Source organism: Piliocolobus tephrosceles, chromosome 10 (assembly GCF_002776525.5).
Source record: "Piliocolobus tephrosceles isolate RC106 chromosome 10, ASM277652v3, whole genome shotgun sequence".
NCBI classification, from domain to species: Eukaryota; Metazoa; Chordata; class Mammalia; order Primates; family Cercopithecidae; genus Piliocolobus; species Piliocolobus tephrosceles.
In genome coordinates this window covers 110852331-110868269 of record NC_045443.1, presented here as the reverse complement: position 1 = coordinate 110868269, position 15939 = coordinate 110852331, and the positions used below count along the sequence as shown (strand labels likewise).

Sequence of the window (15939 nt, the reverse complement as noted above, 5' to 3'; positions counted from 1 at the left end):
GACCTCTCTGACCCATAGTTTCCTCCTCTATAAAATAGAGATAATACTGCCTAGCCTTGCAAAGGGATTTCAGAAAGCAAACAGATAGTCTGAAATCGGAACCACTGCTTTCTCATCCCTGAGTGGCACTTGGGGAAAAATCAGGTTTATGTTCGAATCCTCCTGGGCAGCCCAGCTCTGCCACCCTAGATAAGGGTGAACACAGTGAAGCAAAGAGAACCCTGTTTCTAGGCAGCCAAGGCTCCCCACCACACTCACAACACTGGAAACACTGCTCTCCTTCATCAGTTCCCAGGGGAGGCCACCGAACTCCTTGCAACTCAACGAATTCTCCCGGACAAAGGAGACGGGAGAGCCTGGCTCGTCTCTCCTTGGCCCCAAACATCTCTGCCTGGCTGGGGAGCACTGGCAGATGGTGGAACATCCATTTGCTAAGCAGACTCTAAAGCACTGTTTCCCAACGTCTTAGGACCCTCCAGAAAAGGCGAGTTATTTTAAGCCTCTCCTGAGCCCAAGGCCCGAGCAACTGAAACAAATGGCTTCGGGATGAGAACCAGAAAGGTTTTCAAGGCCTCTCATTCTGCCAGAAGCACATTTAAAATTAAAAAAATTTACAGCTCCTTGTGGCACTTGGGTTCACTTTGTGCTAGGCTTTGGTTCAGAGGAAGACAAAGCAAAACGCCAAGCCCTCAAATCAATGGATCATGACAAAACACTCGTCCTCTTCCCCACTGTCCTGGGCAAAGGGGGACTGAGATGGAGCAAAGAGACACGGGCAGTGCTGCTTTCCTGCCAACGGTTTCAGATGGGGACAGACGGAGGCTGGTGTTGAAATCTGTTTCTTTTTTTAACAAGGAATGGGGCAGGGAAGGCAGCCAAAGCAGGTTGGCCTGAGGTCCCCGCCAAGCATCCACAGGCAGGCCAAAGTACCTCAGGTGCAAGGCAGAAAGGTGGAGAAGGGAATGAGACCATGAAGAAGGGCAGCTAGGCCCCTAGAAACACTGCCAAGCTGGGGGTGTGGAAGGAGAAACTCACAGTCTCCCAGGAGTAGTTTCTGTATCAGAACTTGGGGCTCAAACATGGGGCCAGGCAACAAGTTACACACCCCAACTATCAGACCACAAAGCGCTTATCACCTCTCAGCCTCTGAAACAGAAAAGCTGGGCTCCCCCCAGCCCACCCGACCATCTTACTTTTACTAGGTAGCTCTTCCTGGCCCAGGCCGTTGGAGGGAGCCAGTGGGGCACTGCCACCCTCGTCCAAGGTCAGGATGAGTGGCACGTCGTCATCCAAACTCACAGCCATGTTCTCTTCTCCTGTGGCCCTCAGGATATGATGTCCAGGGCTTGAAATAGTCTCTGGTTTGAGCTCCCTTTCAAAGCCACTGGGCCAGGGGTGCTGCTCAGAAATTCCTCCATTAGAGGCATCTTCTAGGGTTTGGGAATTAAAAAAACAAAAGAGAATTATTAAAATACAGCCATGACTGATTAATCTATTCTGAAATTAGATAGTGGTGATGGTTGCACAACCTCGTGAATAAAAAACACTCAAGTATACTCTTTAAAATGGTAAATTAGGGTCAGGCGCAGTGGCTCACACCTATAATCCCAGCACTTTGGGAGGCCAAGATGGGTGGATCACTTGAGCCAGGAGTTCAAGACCAGCCTGGCCAACACAGCAAAACCCTGTCTCTACTAAAAATACAGAAAATTAGCTGGGGTTGGTGGTGGGTGCCTGTACTCGGGAAACTGAGGCATGAGAATTGCTTAAACTCGGGAGGTGGAGGCTGCAGTGAGCAGAGATTGTGCCAACTTAAGTGACAGAGACCCTGTCTCAAAACAAATAATAAAATGGTAAATTATATCTCAATTAAATAAACAATAAATAAAATGGTAAATTATATCTTAATTTAAAAAATAATAATAAAATGGTAAATTATATCTCAATTAAAAAAATATTGGTCGGTGGGGTGGCTCACATCTGTAACCCCAGCATTTTGGAAGGCTGTGGTAGGAAGATCAATTAAGGCCAGGAATTTGAGACCAGCCTGGGCAATACAGCAAGACCCTGTCTCTATAAAAAAATTAAAAAAAAAAAAAAAAAGCCAGTTGGGTAAGCATACGCACAGAAAAAAATAAAATAAATATTTAAAATACAAAAATAAATAAATAAATAAAATTAGCTGGGCAGATGGCATGCACCTGTAGTCCCAGCTACTCAGGAGGCTCACTTGAGCCCAGGAGTTCAAGGCTACAGTGAGCTACAACTGCACCACTGCACTCTGGCTTGGGCAACAGAGTGAGACCCTGTCTCTTAAAAAGTAAAAGAATTAGGCCAGGTGCGGTGGCTGACACCTGTAATCCCAGCACTTTGGGAGGCCGAGGTGGGTGGATCACTTGAGGTCAGGAGTTCGAAACCAGCCTGGTCAACATGGTGAAAATCCATCTCTACTAAAAATATGAAAATTAGCTGGGCGGGGTGGCGCGTGCCTGTAATCCCAGCTACTCAGGAAGCTGAGGCAGGAGAACTGCTTGAACCCAGAAGGCGGAGAGGTTGCAGTGAGCCGAGATCAAGCCACTGTAGTCCAGCCTGGGCGACAGGGCGAGACTCTGTCTCAAAAAAATAAATAAATAAACAAATAAATAAATAAATAAATAAATTTTAAAAAATAGAATAAAAGAATTATTACAGTATAGTAGCCTTAAAATATGGAGGGGGGAACCCTGCAAGAACAAATACTAAAAAGTTAAGGGTAATTCTGTCTGGAGAGTGAGATTAAGGCTAATATGTTCTACCTCCACTTCTCTTTACATTTATTTGTAAGTTTTGTAAAGACTTTAAAGAAAAAAAATAGGCTGGGCACAGTAGCTCCCACTTGTAATCCCAGCACTTTGGGAGGTCAAGGTGGGAGAACTGCTTGAGCCTAGCAGTTCAAGACCAGCCTGGGCAATGTAGCAAGACTCCATCTCTACAAAATAAAAAATTTAAATTAGCTAAGCATGATGACATACGCCTTTAGGCCTAGCTACTTGGGAGGCTGAGGTGGCGAAAACACTTGAGCCCAGGAGTTGGAGGTTATAGTGAGCTATGATCACACCACTGCAGTCCAGCCTGGGCAACAGAGTAAGACCCTGTCTCTAAAAAATAAAATAAAATAAAATAAAATAAAATAAAATAAAAGGCCGGGTGTGGTGGCTTACGTCTATAATCCCAGCACTTTGGGAGGCAGAGACGGGTGGATCACTTGAGGTCAGGAGTTCAAGACCAGCCTGGCCAAAATGGAGAAACCCCACCTCTACTAAAGATAGAAAAATTAGCTGGGTGTGGTGGTATGCGCCTGTAATCCCAGCTATTCTGCAGGCTGAGGCAGGAGAATCACTTGAACCCAGGAAGCAGGGGTTGCAGTGAGCTGAGATGGTGCCACTGTACTGCAGCTTGGGCGACAGAGCCAGACTCCATCTCAAATAAATAACTAATAAAATAAAATAAAATAAAATGACAAAAAATACAACCATTAAAACAATAGCTAATACTCCCCCGGGCGTGGTGGCTCGCGCCTGTAATCCCAGCACTTTCGGAGGCCAAGGCGGGCGGATCACAAGGTCAGGAGATCCAGACCATCCTGGCTAACACAGTGAAACCCCGTCTCTACTAAAAATACAAAAAATTAGCCGGGCATGGTGGCGGGCGCCTGTAGTCCCAGCTACAGGACTCAGCTCTAGTCCCAGCTGAGGCAGGAGAATGGCGTGAACCCGGGAGGCAGAGCTTGCAGTGAGCCCAGATCGCCATAGCACTCCAGCCTGGGCGACAGAGCGAGACTCCGCCTCAAAAAAAAAAATACTAATAATAATAGTTAATACTCAATGAGTGCTTACTATGTACGAGGGACCCTACTAGCACTTCATAAGTAAAAGTTAACTGAAAATTCTTAATAACTCCATGAGATAGGCAGGCCTATTATCCCCCATTACAGGATGGGGGTGGTGGGTACTTCAGGCACAGAGAGATTACGTATCCTGTCCAAGGACCCACAGCTAAAAAAAAGTCAAGCTTTCAACTCTATGGTGTGACTCCAAACCTGTATTCCTAGCCATTACACTATAATTCCTCGAAGTCTGGGCCATGTATTTAGGCAGCATCTAGCTCCAATCACCAACATGTACTTGCTCATATATACAGATTTAAAACACATCTTTCACTTCAGCTTTACCACACAGCCTCTCAGGAACAGTTAGAAACATACTTCTAAAATGTATCATTTTTATATAGGAGCTGTTCTCTTAGATTAAGGTGTCCCAGGAAGGGGAAAAGAGTATTTTTTTTTAACTGATGAGTATTTTTTAATACAGTAAAAACGCTCATCCTTAACTCTCAATTTAAAACACTCAGAGCAGCCGGGTGCAGTGGCTCATGCCTGTAAACCCAGCACTTTGAGAGGCCGAGGCAGGTGGATCACTTGAGAACAGGAATTCGAGACCAGCCTGGCCAACATGGTGAAACCTGGTCTCTACTAAAAATATAAAAAATAGCCAGTTGTGGTGGTTCATGCCTGTAATCCCAGCTACTGGGGAGCCTGAGGCAGGAGAATCACTTGAACCCAGGAGGCAGAGGTTGCAGTGAGCTGAGATCACGCCACTACACTCCAGCCTGGGCGACAGAGCAAGAATTCATCTCAAAAAGTAAATAAACTAAAAATTTAAAAATAACTAAATAAGTAAAACACTCCAAGCTAGCCTGTTACAGCTCCTATTTATGCACATTCCCGTTTCCGCTGAGAAGGACCAAAAAAACAAAAAAAAAGACTCAGCAGATCTGACTGCAGACCTTTGAACTTGCAAACAGCAGCAAGTTCCTTCCTCAAGCAGTGGGCTCTGGGATCAACCCATTTTGCCTCCTAACTGACCTAGTCAATGGCAACTGAGCAACTGACTTCTTCCTCGAATCACTGGAACAACTCTGAGCAAATCCGCATGCATCCACAGGGAACGGTACAACTTTTTGAAACAAGGCAGCGTAAGTAAACACCGTTCTGCTTGCCGCTAAGCCCGTAGCTCTCTGCCCAGCACACTTCCTGTGAGATTTTTTTTTTAAGTTTCCTCCAGATCTGGGGATTTATTTTGCTTTTAAATCTCAGCAGTGGAGAGGCAGAAGAGGAAATCTCAGATGAAACACTACTATTTGGCAGTCTTAAGATTTATGGTTGTATTGTCGTTTTGGTTTAACTTTTTACCACAGACATTTTCAAACATACTCAAAAGTGCAGAGAATATATACGTGGACTTCCTTGTATCCATTACTCAGTTTTGACAATCATTTCCCATATTTACTTTGAAGGCAGGAGAATTTATTAACTCACAGAGAAGAGGTTTCTTAATGTTACCATTATCATAACGGCTAGTGGTTTCTATGTTTTAACTCACGGCTGTCCAACATTTTGGTTTCCCTGGGCCACGCTGGAAGAATTGTCTTGGGCCATACATAAAATACACTAACATTAATGATGGGGAAAAAAAAAAAAAAAAAAAAGAGGCGGGGGGGCGGTTCATGCATAATTTTCATGATATCTGCCACCATAGATTAAACTCCTCGCATTCAAACGCTTGGGCACGGTTGTTTAACTGTTGAATATATGACTGCTTGCCTGCCTGTATTGTCTTTGCCCGTTGGCTTTCAACTGGGGTGATTTTTGCCCCCACAGGGACATCAGGAATGTCTGGAGACATCTTTGTCACAACTTGTGTGCTGGTGGGTGGAGTCGGGGGATTATGTGGCTCAAAATGTCAATTGAGCTGCTGTTGAAAAATCCTATCTTAGCTAATATCCCCACTTTACGAATGAGGAAATTGAATCTTGGAGTGGTTAACTTGCCTCTTGTAAGTTTCAACCCAGGCAGTCTGAATCAGGGAACCTTCCTGCTTAACCATTACCCTACTATATACACCTACGACTAGAACCAGTACCCTGATTTGAATTCAAACACGTCATTTGTCCAGAGAGACAAAAATGAGGTCCAGAGAGGGGAAGAGACTTGCCCAAGGTCACACAGTGCAGGAACAGGGCTAGAACCCGGGACTCCTGAGTCCTGGTCCAGTGTTCCCTCCGGGGGCTTTGCTTCTGCCTCTACAGAGGACCCAAATGGCCAGCCCTGGGGAAAGGGCCTAGGGGAAGAGGGCCAGCTGCCATCCTGCTGTCCGCTGGGGCAGCCTCACCCGGGCACAAGACTCCTGCGGGGTCACCTGAGGGCGTCAGGGAGAAGAGCGAGGGAGGGAGGAAGAAGGAGGCAGGAGCGCTGGCTCCAGCTCCACGTGCTCCCAGCCCCTGGCTGGGCGCCCACGTGAGGGTCGCCCCAAGAAGTCGGGGGCGAGGAGAGAGGGTGCAAAGCCCCGGCCTGGGCTGGACGGAGAGTAGCGCGGCGGAGACTTCCCCGCGCCCTCTCTGGGCCCATTCAGCCCACCTCCCACACCAGAGTGTCGCGCCGCAACCCCTTACTCCGCGCCCTCTGACCCCTGATCCCTGCCCTCTCCCTCTGGCCAAGTCCTCGCATCCCTCGGATTCTTACACGCGCCGCCCCAGCAACCCGGACCGCGCGCCGGGGTCCGCACCACGCAGCCCAGCCCGCCGGCGCCGCCGCCAAAACCCCGAGCCCGAAGCTGTTGCAGCCGCCGCAGCCGCCGCCACTTCAGCCACCGCCACCAGGGTAGCTGCGCCAGCTCGCTCATCCACCGCCTACCGTCCTCTCAACCCCGCTGGCCCCGCCCCATTTCCCCTTCACAGCCTCTACTGGCTAACTGGGCTACCATGATGAGCTCTGATTGGTCAATTCTCACGTCCTTCCACAGGTCTCGCCTGCAGCCAAGGCAGTACACCCTGCCCGCCTCCTTAAGAAGGGGCGGGACGAAGAATCCACGCCCCTTTCTCCTCCCATCTTCCCCGCCTTACTCGTTGAGTCCAACCCAGAGGGAGTCCCAAGTCTTTCCATTGGTGAAAGGTCAAAATGGCGGTGCTTCTGATTGGTCAGACTTCAGGAGGTGGGGACAATTGAGCGGAACAAGAAATTGAATGGTGAAAAGAAAGGTCAGTCAGACACCGAGTCCCGCCTTCTGAGATTGGCGGGTAACCTCGCAACGCTGGGACCGTGGTGGTAACTGTGGCTAGGGAAACCTGGAGCCGTCAGAGCGGGTGAGTAACCAGGTGGGAAAGGGTCGCGGATCGTGGGAGATGTGGAATGGGGTTCAGCCCGATGTCCTTTGGCTCCCTGAGAAATTGGTAGCCCCCGCTGCGATCCCGTCTCAGCTTCAGGACCCCGTCCCTCAACCCCCACCTCAGTCTGGACCTCTCGCTCCACAGCCTGCAGGGAGCCGGCCTCCATTCTTTCCCTTCTACCTGCCCACTTCATGGCCCCACTCCCTCATCCCTAAAACGAGGAGGACACCAGTCAAGCAGAGTCACATCGTAGTTAACTTATTTCAAGTCAAACATGGGAGCTGTGGGTGGGAGGGGGGTTTATAAGTCCCCTCCCATGCCACCCAACGACCATACATTCCTCGGTGAGCAGGCCATCTCACTTCAGCGTTTAAGTTAGGTAGGTTTTTTTTGTTTGTTGTTGTTGTTGTTTTTGTTGTTTTTGCCTAGCGCGGTGACTCACGCCTGTAATCCCAGTACTTTGGGAGGCCAAGGCGGGCAGATCACTTAAGGTCAGGAGTTCTAGACCAGCCTGGCCAATATAGTGAAACCTCATCTCTACTGAAAATACAAAAATTAGCTGGGCATGGTGGTGCACCTGTAATCCCAGCTACTCGGGAGGCTAAGGCACGAGAATCACTTGAACCCGGGAGACTGCGGTTGCGGTAAGCCAAGATCTCCCCATTGCACTCCATCCTGGGCAACAGAGCAGGACTCTGTCTCAAATAAATAAATAAATTAGGTAATTTTTATTATACCACTTTTGCCTTTGTCCCAACTTTGGAATTTATCTCCCATCTCTGTCCTTAGGATGTAATCTCTTTGTACCTACTGAAGATAGAGAGTTTCTTGTGATGATTAAATGAGGCTGAGGGCTGGGCACAGTGGCTCAACCTGCAATTCCAGCAATTTGGGAGGCCGAGGCCGGCGGATCACCTGAGGCCAGGAGTTTGAGACCAGCCTGGCCAACATGGTGAAACCCTGTCTCTACTAAAAATACAAAAATTAGCTGGGCATGGTGGTGCATGCCTGTGATCCCAGCTACTTGGGAGGCTGAGGCAGGAGAATTTCTTGAACCCGGGTGGTGGAGGTTGCAGTGAGCCGAGATGGTGACACTGCACTCCTGCCGGGGTGATAGAGCGAGGCTCCATCTCAATAAATAAATAAATAAATAAGGCTGAGGTGGAAGAATCACTTGAACCCAAGAGGTGGAGGTTGCAGTGAGCCATGATTGCACTGCTGCACTCCAGCCTGGGCCACAGAGCAAAAAACCCTGTCTCAAAATATATATATATATAAAAAAAAAAAACCTTTGAGGTTCAAAAGATATTTTCATAAGAAAATGAAAAGATCAGCTCAGACACAGACATGGAGGAAATATTTGCAAATCATGTGTCTTATAATAGACTTGAATGTAGAAAATAAAAATAACTCTTATAACTCAAGAGGACAACTCAATTTTTTTTTTCTTTTTTTTTTGAGACGGAGTCTCGCTCTGTCGCCCGGGCTGGAGTGCAGTGGCCGGATCTCAGCTCACTGCAAGCTCCGCCTCCCAAGTTTACGCTATTCTCCTGCCTCAGCCTCCCAAGTAGCTGGGACTACAGGCACCCGCCACCTCGCCCGGCTAGCTTTTTGTATTTTTTAGTAGAGAAGGGGTTTCACCGTGTGAGCCAGGATGGTCTTGATCTCCTGACCTCGTGATCCGCCCGTCTCGGCCTCCCAAAGTGCTGGGATTACAGGCTTGAGCCACCGCGCCCGGCCAGACAACTCAATTTTTTTAATGGGCAAAAGAGTTGAGTAGACATTTAAAAATCAAAAAGACAATCCCAAGTATCATCATGTAGATAAATAAACAAACTGCAGCTTTCATATATTGCTGGTAGGTACAGCAGAATACCAATTAGTACCACCAATTTGAAATATAGTTGGCAGTTTCTTAAAAAGTTAAACATAGGCCAGGCACAGTGGCTCACGCCTGTAATCCCAGCACTGTGGGAGGCACAGGCAGGTGGATCACCTGAGGTCAGGAGTTCGAGACCAGACTGGCCAACATAGCAAAACCCCGTCTCTACTAAAAATACAAAAATTGGCAGGGCATGCTGGCGGGCCCCTGTAATCCCAGCTACTTGGGAGGCTGAGGCAGGAGAATCACTTGAACCCAGGAGGCGGAGGTTGCAGTGAGCTGAGATTGCTCCATTGCACTCCAGTCTGTGTGACAGAGCGAGACCCTGTCTCAAAAAATAAATAAATAAGTAAATAAATAAATAAATAAATAAATAAAACAAATGAAAAATAAACTAACACATAACCTAGCAATTCCACTCTTAGGAAGGTACCCCCCCAAGTGAAAACATAAGTCTACACAAAGACTTAAATATCAATGTTCTTAGCAACATCACTCTTAACAGCCCAAAACTGGAAACAACCCAAATGTCATCAACAGGTGAATGAATAAACAACTCATGATATTTCCATAGAATGGAATACTATTCAGCAATAAAATTCTATACAGGAATGAAATACAATAATTGCTACAACCTGGATGAACCTGAAAAACATGTTAAGTCGAGGGTTTTTGGCCCAGTGGCTCACGCCTGTAATCCCAGCAATTTGGAAGGCCAAGGCTGGACGATCGTTTAAGCCCAGGAGTTTGAGAGCAGCCTGGCAACAAAGTGAGACCCCATCTCTACAAAAAATACAAAAACTAGCCAGGCATGGTGGCATGCATCTGTAGTCCCAACTATTCAGGAGGCTGAGGTGGGAGGATCACCTGAGCCTGGGGAGGTCGAGGCTATAGTGAGCCATGATTGCACTGCTGCACTCCAGCCTGGGTGACAGAGTAAGACCCTATCTATTAAAAAAAAAAAAAAAAAAAGTCAGCTGGGCATGGTGGCTCATGCCTGTAAATCCTAGCACTTTGGGAGGCCAAGGCAGGTGGATCACCTGAGGTAGGGAATTCGAGACCAGCCTGACCAACATGGAGAAACCCTGTCTCTACTAAAATACAAAAAACTTAGCTGGGCATGGTGGCACGTGCCTGTAATCCCAGCTACTCGGGATGCTGAGGCAGGAGAATCACTTGAACCCGGGAGGCAGAGGTTGCAGTGAGCCGAGATCATGCCATGGTACTCCAGCCTAAGCAACAAGAGGGAAACTCTGTCTCAAAAAACAAAACAAAACAAAAAAAAAGGCAGAATTTTTCAACCTCAGCTCTACTGACATTTTGGGTGAGATAATTCTTTGTTATGGGGGACTATCCTGCCAATTGTAGGATATTTAGCAGTATTATGAGCCTCTACCCACAAGATGCCAGTAGTAGCATCTCTCAGCTGTTACAAGCAAATGCATCTTCCGATTATTGCCAAGTGTCTTCTGGAGGACAAAGTTGCCCCAGGTTGAAAATCAATGTGCTAAGCAAAAAGTCAGATGCAAACAATTACGTACTGCATGATCCCATTTATATGAACTATCCAGGAAAGTTAAATGTGAGTGGAGGCCGGGGCAGTGGCTCACACCTGCAATCCCAGCACTTTGGGAGGCCAAGGCAGGTTGATCACTTGAGGCCGGAAGTTCAAGACCAGCCTGGGCAACATGGTGAAACCCCGTCTCTCCTAAAAACACAAAAATTAGCCAAGCGTGGTGATGCGCACCTGTAATCCCAGCTACTTGGGAGGCTGAGGCACGAGAATTGCTTGAATCCGGAAGGTGGAGGTTGCAGTGAGCCAAGATCACGCCACTGTACTCCAGCCTGGGCGACAGAGCGAGATTCAGTCTCAAAAACAAAACAACTACAACAAAAAAATGTGAGTGGAAACAGAGATCGTTTGTAGATTAGCTCATGGGAATTTCGGGGAGTGATAGAAATGTTCTAAAACAGGATTGTATCTAAAACTGATGTGGCAACTTTAGATACATTTACAAAAATAGTCATTGAGTTTTACACTTACAATGGGTAAATTTTATGGTAATGTAAATTACACCTCAATAGAACTGTAAAAAAAAAATTACATGCGTGATTAGTACCATGCAAGAAATGTGAGAGAGCTTCCACAGGTTGTAAAGTGCTGTGTGTTCCTGTCTGAGAAGGGGTAGCCATTGAGCTAAGACCTAAAAATGAGAAATTGTTAATCCAGGGAGAAATTGTTCATGGGGGGTTGGTTTCTGACATAAAGGAACATTATACATTAGTGCCTGAGAGCAGGAGGGGTTTGAGATAGGCTGTTTTTTGTTTGTTTTGTTTTTGAGACAGAGCCTCTCTCTGTTGCCCAGGCTGGAGTGCAGTGGTGCAATCTCAGCTCACTGCAACCTACACCTCTTGGTTTCAAGCAATTCTCCTGCCTCAGCCTACCAGGTAGCTGGGATTACAGGTGCCTGCCATCATGCGCTGCTAATTTTTGTATTTTTAGTAGAGACGGGGTTTCCCCATGTTGGCCAGGCTTGGTCTCAAACTCTTGACCTCAGGTGATCCACCCCCCTTGGCCTCCCAAAGTGCTGGGATTACAGGCGTGAGCCACCGTGCCTGACCCTATTTCATTTATTTTTAACACTAGTCCCCGTCGGCAAATTGATTTCACTGCCCAATAAAGGGTTGCAACCCTAAAGATACTATTTTTTAAGCAGTTTTAGATGTACAGCAAAATTGACGGAAAGGTAGAGAGAGTTCCCATATACTCCCTATTCCCATATGAACAGCCTGCACCACCATCAACCTCCCCTACCAGAGAGGTGCATTTGTTACAGCTGATGAACCTATATTGACACATCAGCAGCAGCATCCAAATTCCATAGTTTACATAAGGGATAAGAGTTCACACTTGGTGTTGTACATTCTGTGAATTTGGATAAATGTATAACGATGGTATCCATCATTGTAGTAAGGTACATAGTATTTTCACTTCCCTAAAAATCCTCCCTATTCTGCCTATTCATCCCTCCCTTCCCCCAGCCCTTAGACAACACTGATCTTTTTACTATCTCCATAGTTTTGCCTTTGCCAGAATGTCATATAGTTAGAGTGATACCATATGCAGCTTCTTCAGATTGGCTTCTTTCACTTAGTGATATGCATTTAAGTTTCTTCCACGTCTTTTTATGGCTTGACAGCTCATTTCTTTTTAACGCTGAATAATCCTGTATTCCATTGTCTGGATGCACTACTGTTTATTTAGCTATTCAGCTCCTGAAGGACATCTTGGTTGCTCCCAAATTTTGGCAGTTGTGAATGAGGCTGCTATAAATATCCATAAGCTTTTTTTGTGTGCAGGTTTTTGTGTGGACATGCATTTTCAACTCCTTTGGGTAAACACCAAGGAGTGTGATTACTGGATCGTACAGTAAGAGCAGGTTTAAATTTGTAAGAAAACAACCGTCTTCCAAAGTGGCTGCACCATGTTGCATTCCCACCAACAATAACAGAGTTTTCTGCTTCACATCCTCACCAGCATTTGGAGTTGTCGGTGTTCTAGATTTTGGCCATTCTAATAGGTGTGTAGTAGTTAAATATTTTTTTCAAGTTGGAGAAGTTGATGGTAGAATAATCTAGATTCACTACTAGGAAATCCTTCTGTCTGAAACTGCCAAAGTGATACTGTCTACAGTTAGATATAACCAGTCATTTCTAAAGTGACACTGTAACCAAAAGAGGAATTAAAATTCCTGATGAACTGATTGATAAGGAGGGGAGACTGGACAATAGGGAGTGATTTAAGAGAACTCGGTCTTCTTCAGTCACTAACAGGAGAACATGAATAATATAGAAACCAGCAAAATTAAAAACGAAATAGTTAAAAGGAGTAAAAACTGATTCTGTTTTGGCTCTTTATAAAGCCTTTGACACAAAAACATATACCATATTATTTTGTTGAAAGGTACATCTATTTTAAGAAATATTAAAGTGTTGATATTAACATATAATTTTTGAAGTAGTACTAAAAGTCATAAACGCTTAACACTTTAGAGCAAGGATTTCATTTCATTCCCACAACAGTGCTGTGTCCCCATTTCACAGGTAGAACACCAAAGCTTAGAAAGGTTAATCGACTTACCCAAAGCCACACAGCCAGGAAGTGGTGAGACACTGGAATTGCATTCCAAACGTGTTTTTAGTTTCCACTTCAGTAATGAGGAAATGAAAGCCCAGAAGATCAAGAGGACTTGCCCAAGGCTATATAGCTTGTGGCCAGTGGAAAGTATTTCATCATAACCAGCAACATAGAAATCTGTCCTTGGGGGGGGCACATTCCCTCCCAACTTGAGTCATTATCCCATGTCCTCTGTCTCCAAAGCACCAGATAATCCTAGAGCCTACAGCCACCCAGGCAGCATTACACACAGGGTCCCATCTGTCTATACCTCCAGCTTTCACTGCTGCAGCCCTAGCCTGGGAATCTTTTACAGACCAGTTATAAACCGTAAAACACAGGTTCTCAAAAAGAACGAGAGAGGAGGATTGGATAATAGTTCAAAACTAGTCACAGAAAGACAAAAAAAGAAGCCACTCAACTATGAAAAAGGAAAAACTTAATTACATTTAAATCTTTTATTTAAAAAATTCCAAGCCCTGAGTAAAGGGATGCAAAACAATTCATAGGCCAATTCTTGGCCTACAGTTTTATCATGAAAATATGACTCTCAGCCGGGCGCAGTGGCTCACGCCTGTAATCCCAGCACTTTGAGAGGCCGAGGCTGGTGGATCATGAGGTCAGGAGATAGAGACCATCCTGGCTGACATGGTGAAACCCCATCTCTACTAAAAATATAAAAAATTAGCCAGGTGTGGTGGCAGGCACCTGTAGTCCCAGCTACTCGGGAGGCTGAGGCAGGAGAATGGCGTGAACCCGGGAGGCAGAGCTTGCAGTGAGTGGAGATCGCACCACTGCACTCCAGCCCGGGCGACAGAGCGAGACTCCGTCTCAAAAAAAAAAAAAAGAAAATATGACTCTCTTTTCTGACTCCAATTCAGGACATATATATTTTGCAAAACAACATTATCCTATTATGCCAGCATCTCCCAGTGAGGAGACAGGCCTATTGGTAAATCTGGGTTTGCCATCTCATTTATTCAACAGCGATTTTTTTCTTTTTTTTTTTTTTTGAGATGGAGTCTCACGTTGTCACCCAGGCTGGAGCGTACAGTGGTGCGATCTCAGCTCACTGCAACTCCCATCTCCCCAGCTCAAGTGATTCTCCTGCCTCAGCCTCCCAAGTAGGTGGGATTACAGGCATGTTTTACCACACCTGGCTAATTTTTGTATTTTTAGTAGAGACGGAGTTTTGCCATATTGCCCAGGCTGGTCTCAAACTCCTGACCTCAGGTGATCCATCTGCCTCGGCCTGCCAAAGTGCTGGAATTACAGGTGTGAGCCACCGAGCCCAACCGCAACAGTGATTTCTTTATTGAGCACCTACTGTATAGTAGTTGCTTCAGATAGCAGGTTTCATCGTGAATCTATTGCTTCTTTCTAACCCTCCCTTTCCCCCTGTCTAGACTTGAAAGACTCAGATAAAACATACAGAGTTCGGAAGAAAGCTAGAGGTTTAGAGGGTAGTGAGATCTTTCTGAGGCTAAAAAGAAAATTCCTCTTGAGCCCAGGAGTTCAAGACCAGCCTGGGCAACATAGCAAGACCTTGTTTTTTTTTTTTTTTTTTTGAGACGTAGTCTTACTGTGTCACCCAGGCTGTAGTGCAGTGGTGCGATATTGGCTCACTGCAACCTCCATCTCCCAGGTTCAAGCAATTCTTCCGCCTTAGCCTCCACAGGTGCCCACCACCACACCCAGCTAATTTTTGTATTTTTAGTAGGGATAGGGTTTCACTATGTTGGCCAGGCTGGTCTCAAACTCCTGACCTCAAGTGATCAACCTGTCTCAGCCTCCCAAAGTGGTGGCATTACAGGCGTGAGCCACTGCGCCCGGCCAGAAGTCAGTCTTAAAATCAAGAGACTGGACAGACTACTGCTGATGGGGTGCTGGCTCTGTCACTTCCTAGCTGTAAACTAACTAGAATCATCTAACCTCTCTCTCTGTCTCCCTTTCTTCATCTGTGAAATAGAGGTAATAGCACCTACCTCATAGGGTTCTTGCAAGGATTAAAGGAATTAGTTCGTATATAGCATTCAGAACAGTGTCTGCTACACAGTAAGTTCTCAAGAACTTACTTAGCTAATGTTAAAATGGTATTCCTTAAAATGAGATCTGGATGAGTATGGAAAAACTACCTATCAGGTATTGTGCTTATTACCTGGGTGATGAAATAATCTGTACACCAAACCCCCGTGACATGCAATTTACCTGTATAACAAACCTGCACATGTACCCCAGAACCTAAATTAAGAGTAAATTTAAAAAGAGAGAGAAATCCATCTTCCACACTCCAGTTGTTGTTTTTTTTTTTTTTTTTAAACACCCTCTGACTTTTCCACGTGCCAGTTTGGATTTGTAGGGTAGTTGTAAGTGTTGGGTTTTTTCCTTCTCTCTAGCGGGAAAAAATATATAATTTAGTTCAAATCTTTTTTTTCCTCAAAATATTCTAAGAGTGAAAGTAATAAAATATCCAACAAGCCTGTTTGAATGAAGATGAGGTATAATTTGCATGATAAAGATATATTTCCATTTATAAAGTTCATCAGCAGAATTAATGACAAATAAAGGGAATATCCAATTAAAGTTTCCCATCCATTAACAGTTTGCTTCACTCTCAGGGCAGGAATTTTAAAAGGAGATGCTTAAGTTGGAAATTATTTAAATATTAAGGTTAGTG

At 45.6% G+C, this 15939-nt stretch overlaps 2 protein-coding genes across 4 annotated transcripts in view; one reads left to right on the top strand and one right to left on the bottom strand.

Moving 5' to 3' along the window:
- TPCN1 (two pore segment channel 1) overlaps nt 1-6739 on the bottom strand; it is a 75766-nt gene extending 69027 nt beyond the window's left edge. The window contains exons 1-2 of the mRNA XM_023203973.2: nt 6560-6739; nt 1194-1430 (exon numbers count right to left, since the gene is read on the bottom strand). Coding sequence (XP_023059741.1) covers nt 1194-1305 — 112 coding nt within the window. The 5' untranslated portion in view covers nt 1306-1430; nt 6560-6739. The remainder of the gene's footprint in view (nt 1-1193; nt 1431-6559) is intronic.
- The window catches only part of IQCD (IQ motif containing D), a 28647-nt gene continuing 17545 nt past the window's right edge, over nt 4838-15939 (top strand). For all 3 annotated transcript variants that reach the window (XM_023203987.2, XM_023203993.2, XM_023203982.2), the window contains exons 1-2: nt 4838-5013; nt 6840-7179. The gene's annotated coding sequence lies outside the window, so the exon portion shown is untranslated. The remainder of the gene's footprint in view (nt 5014-6839; nt 7180-15939) is intronic.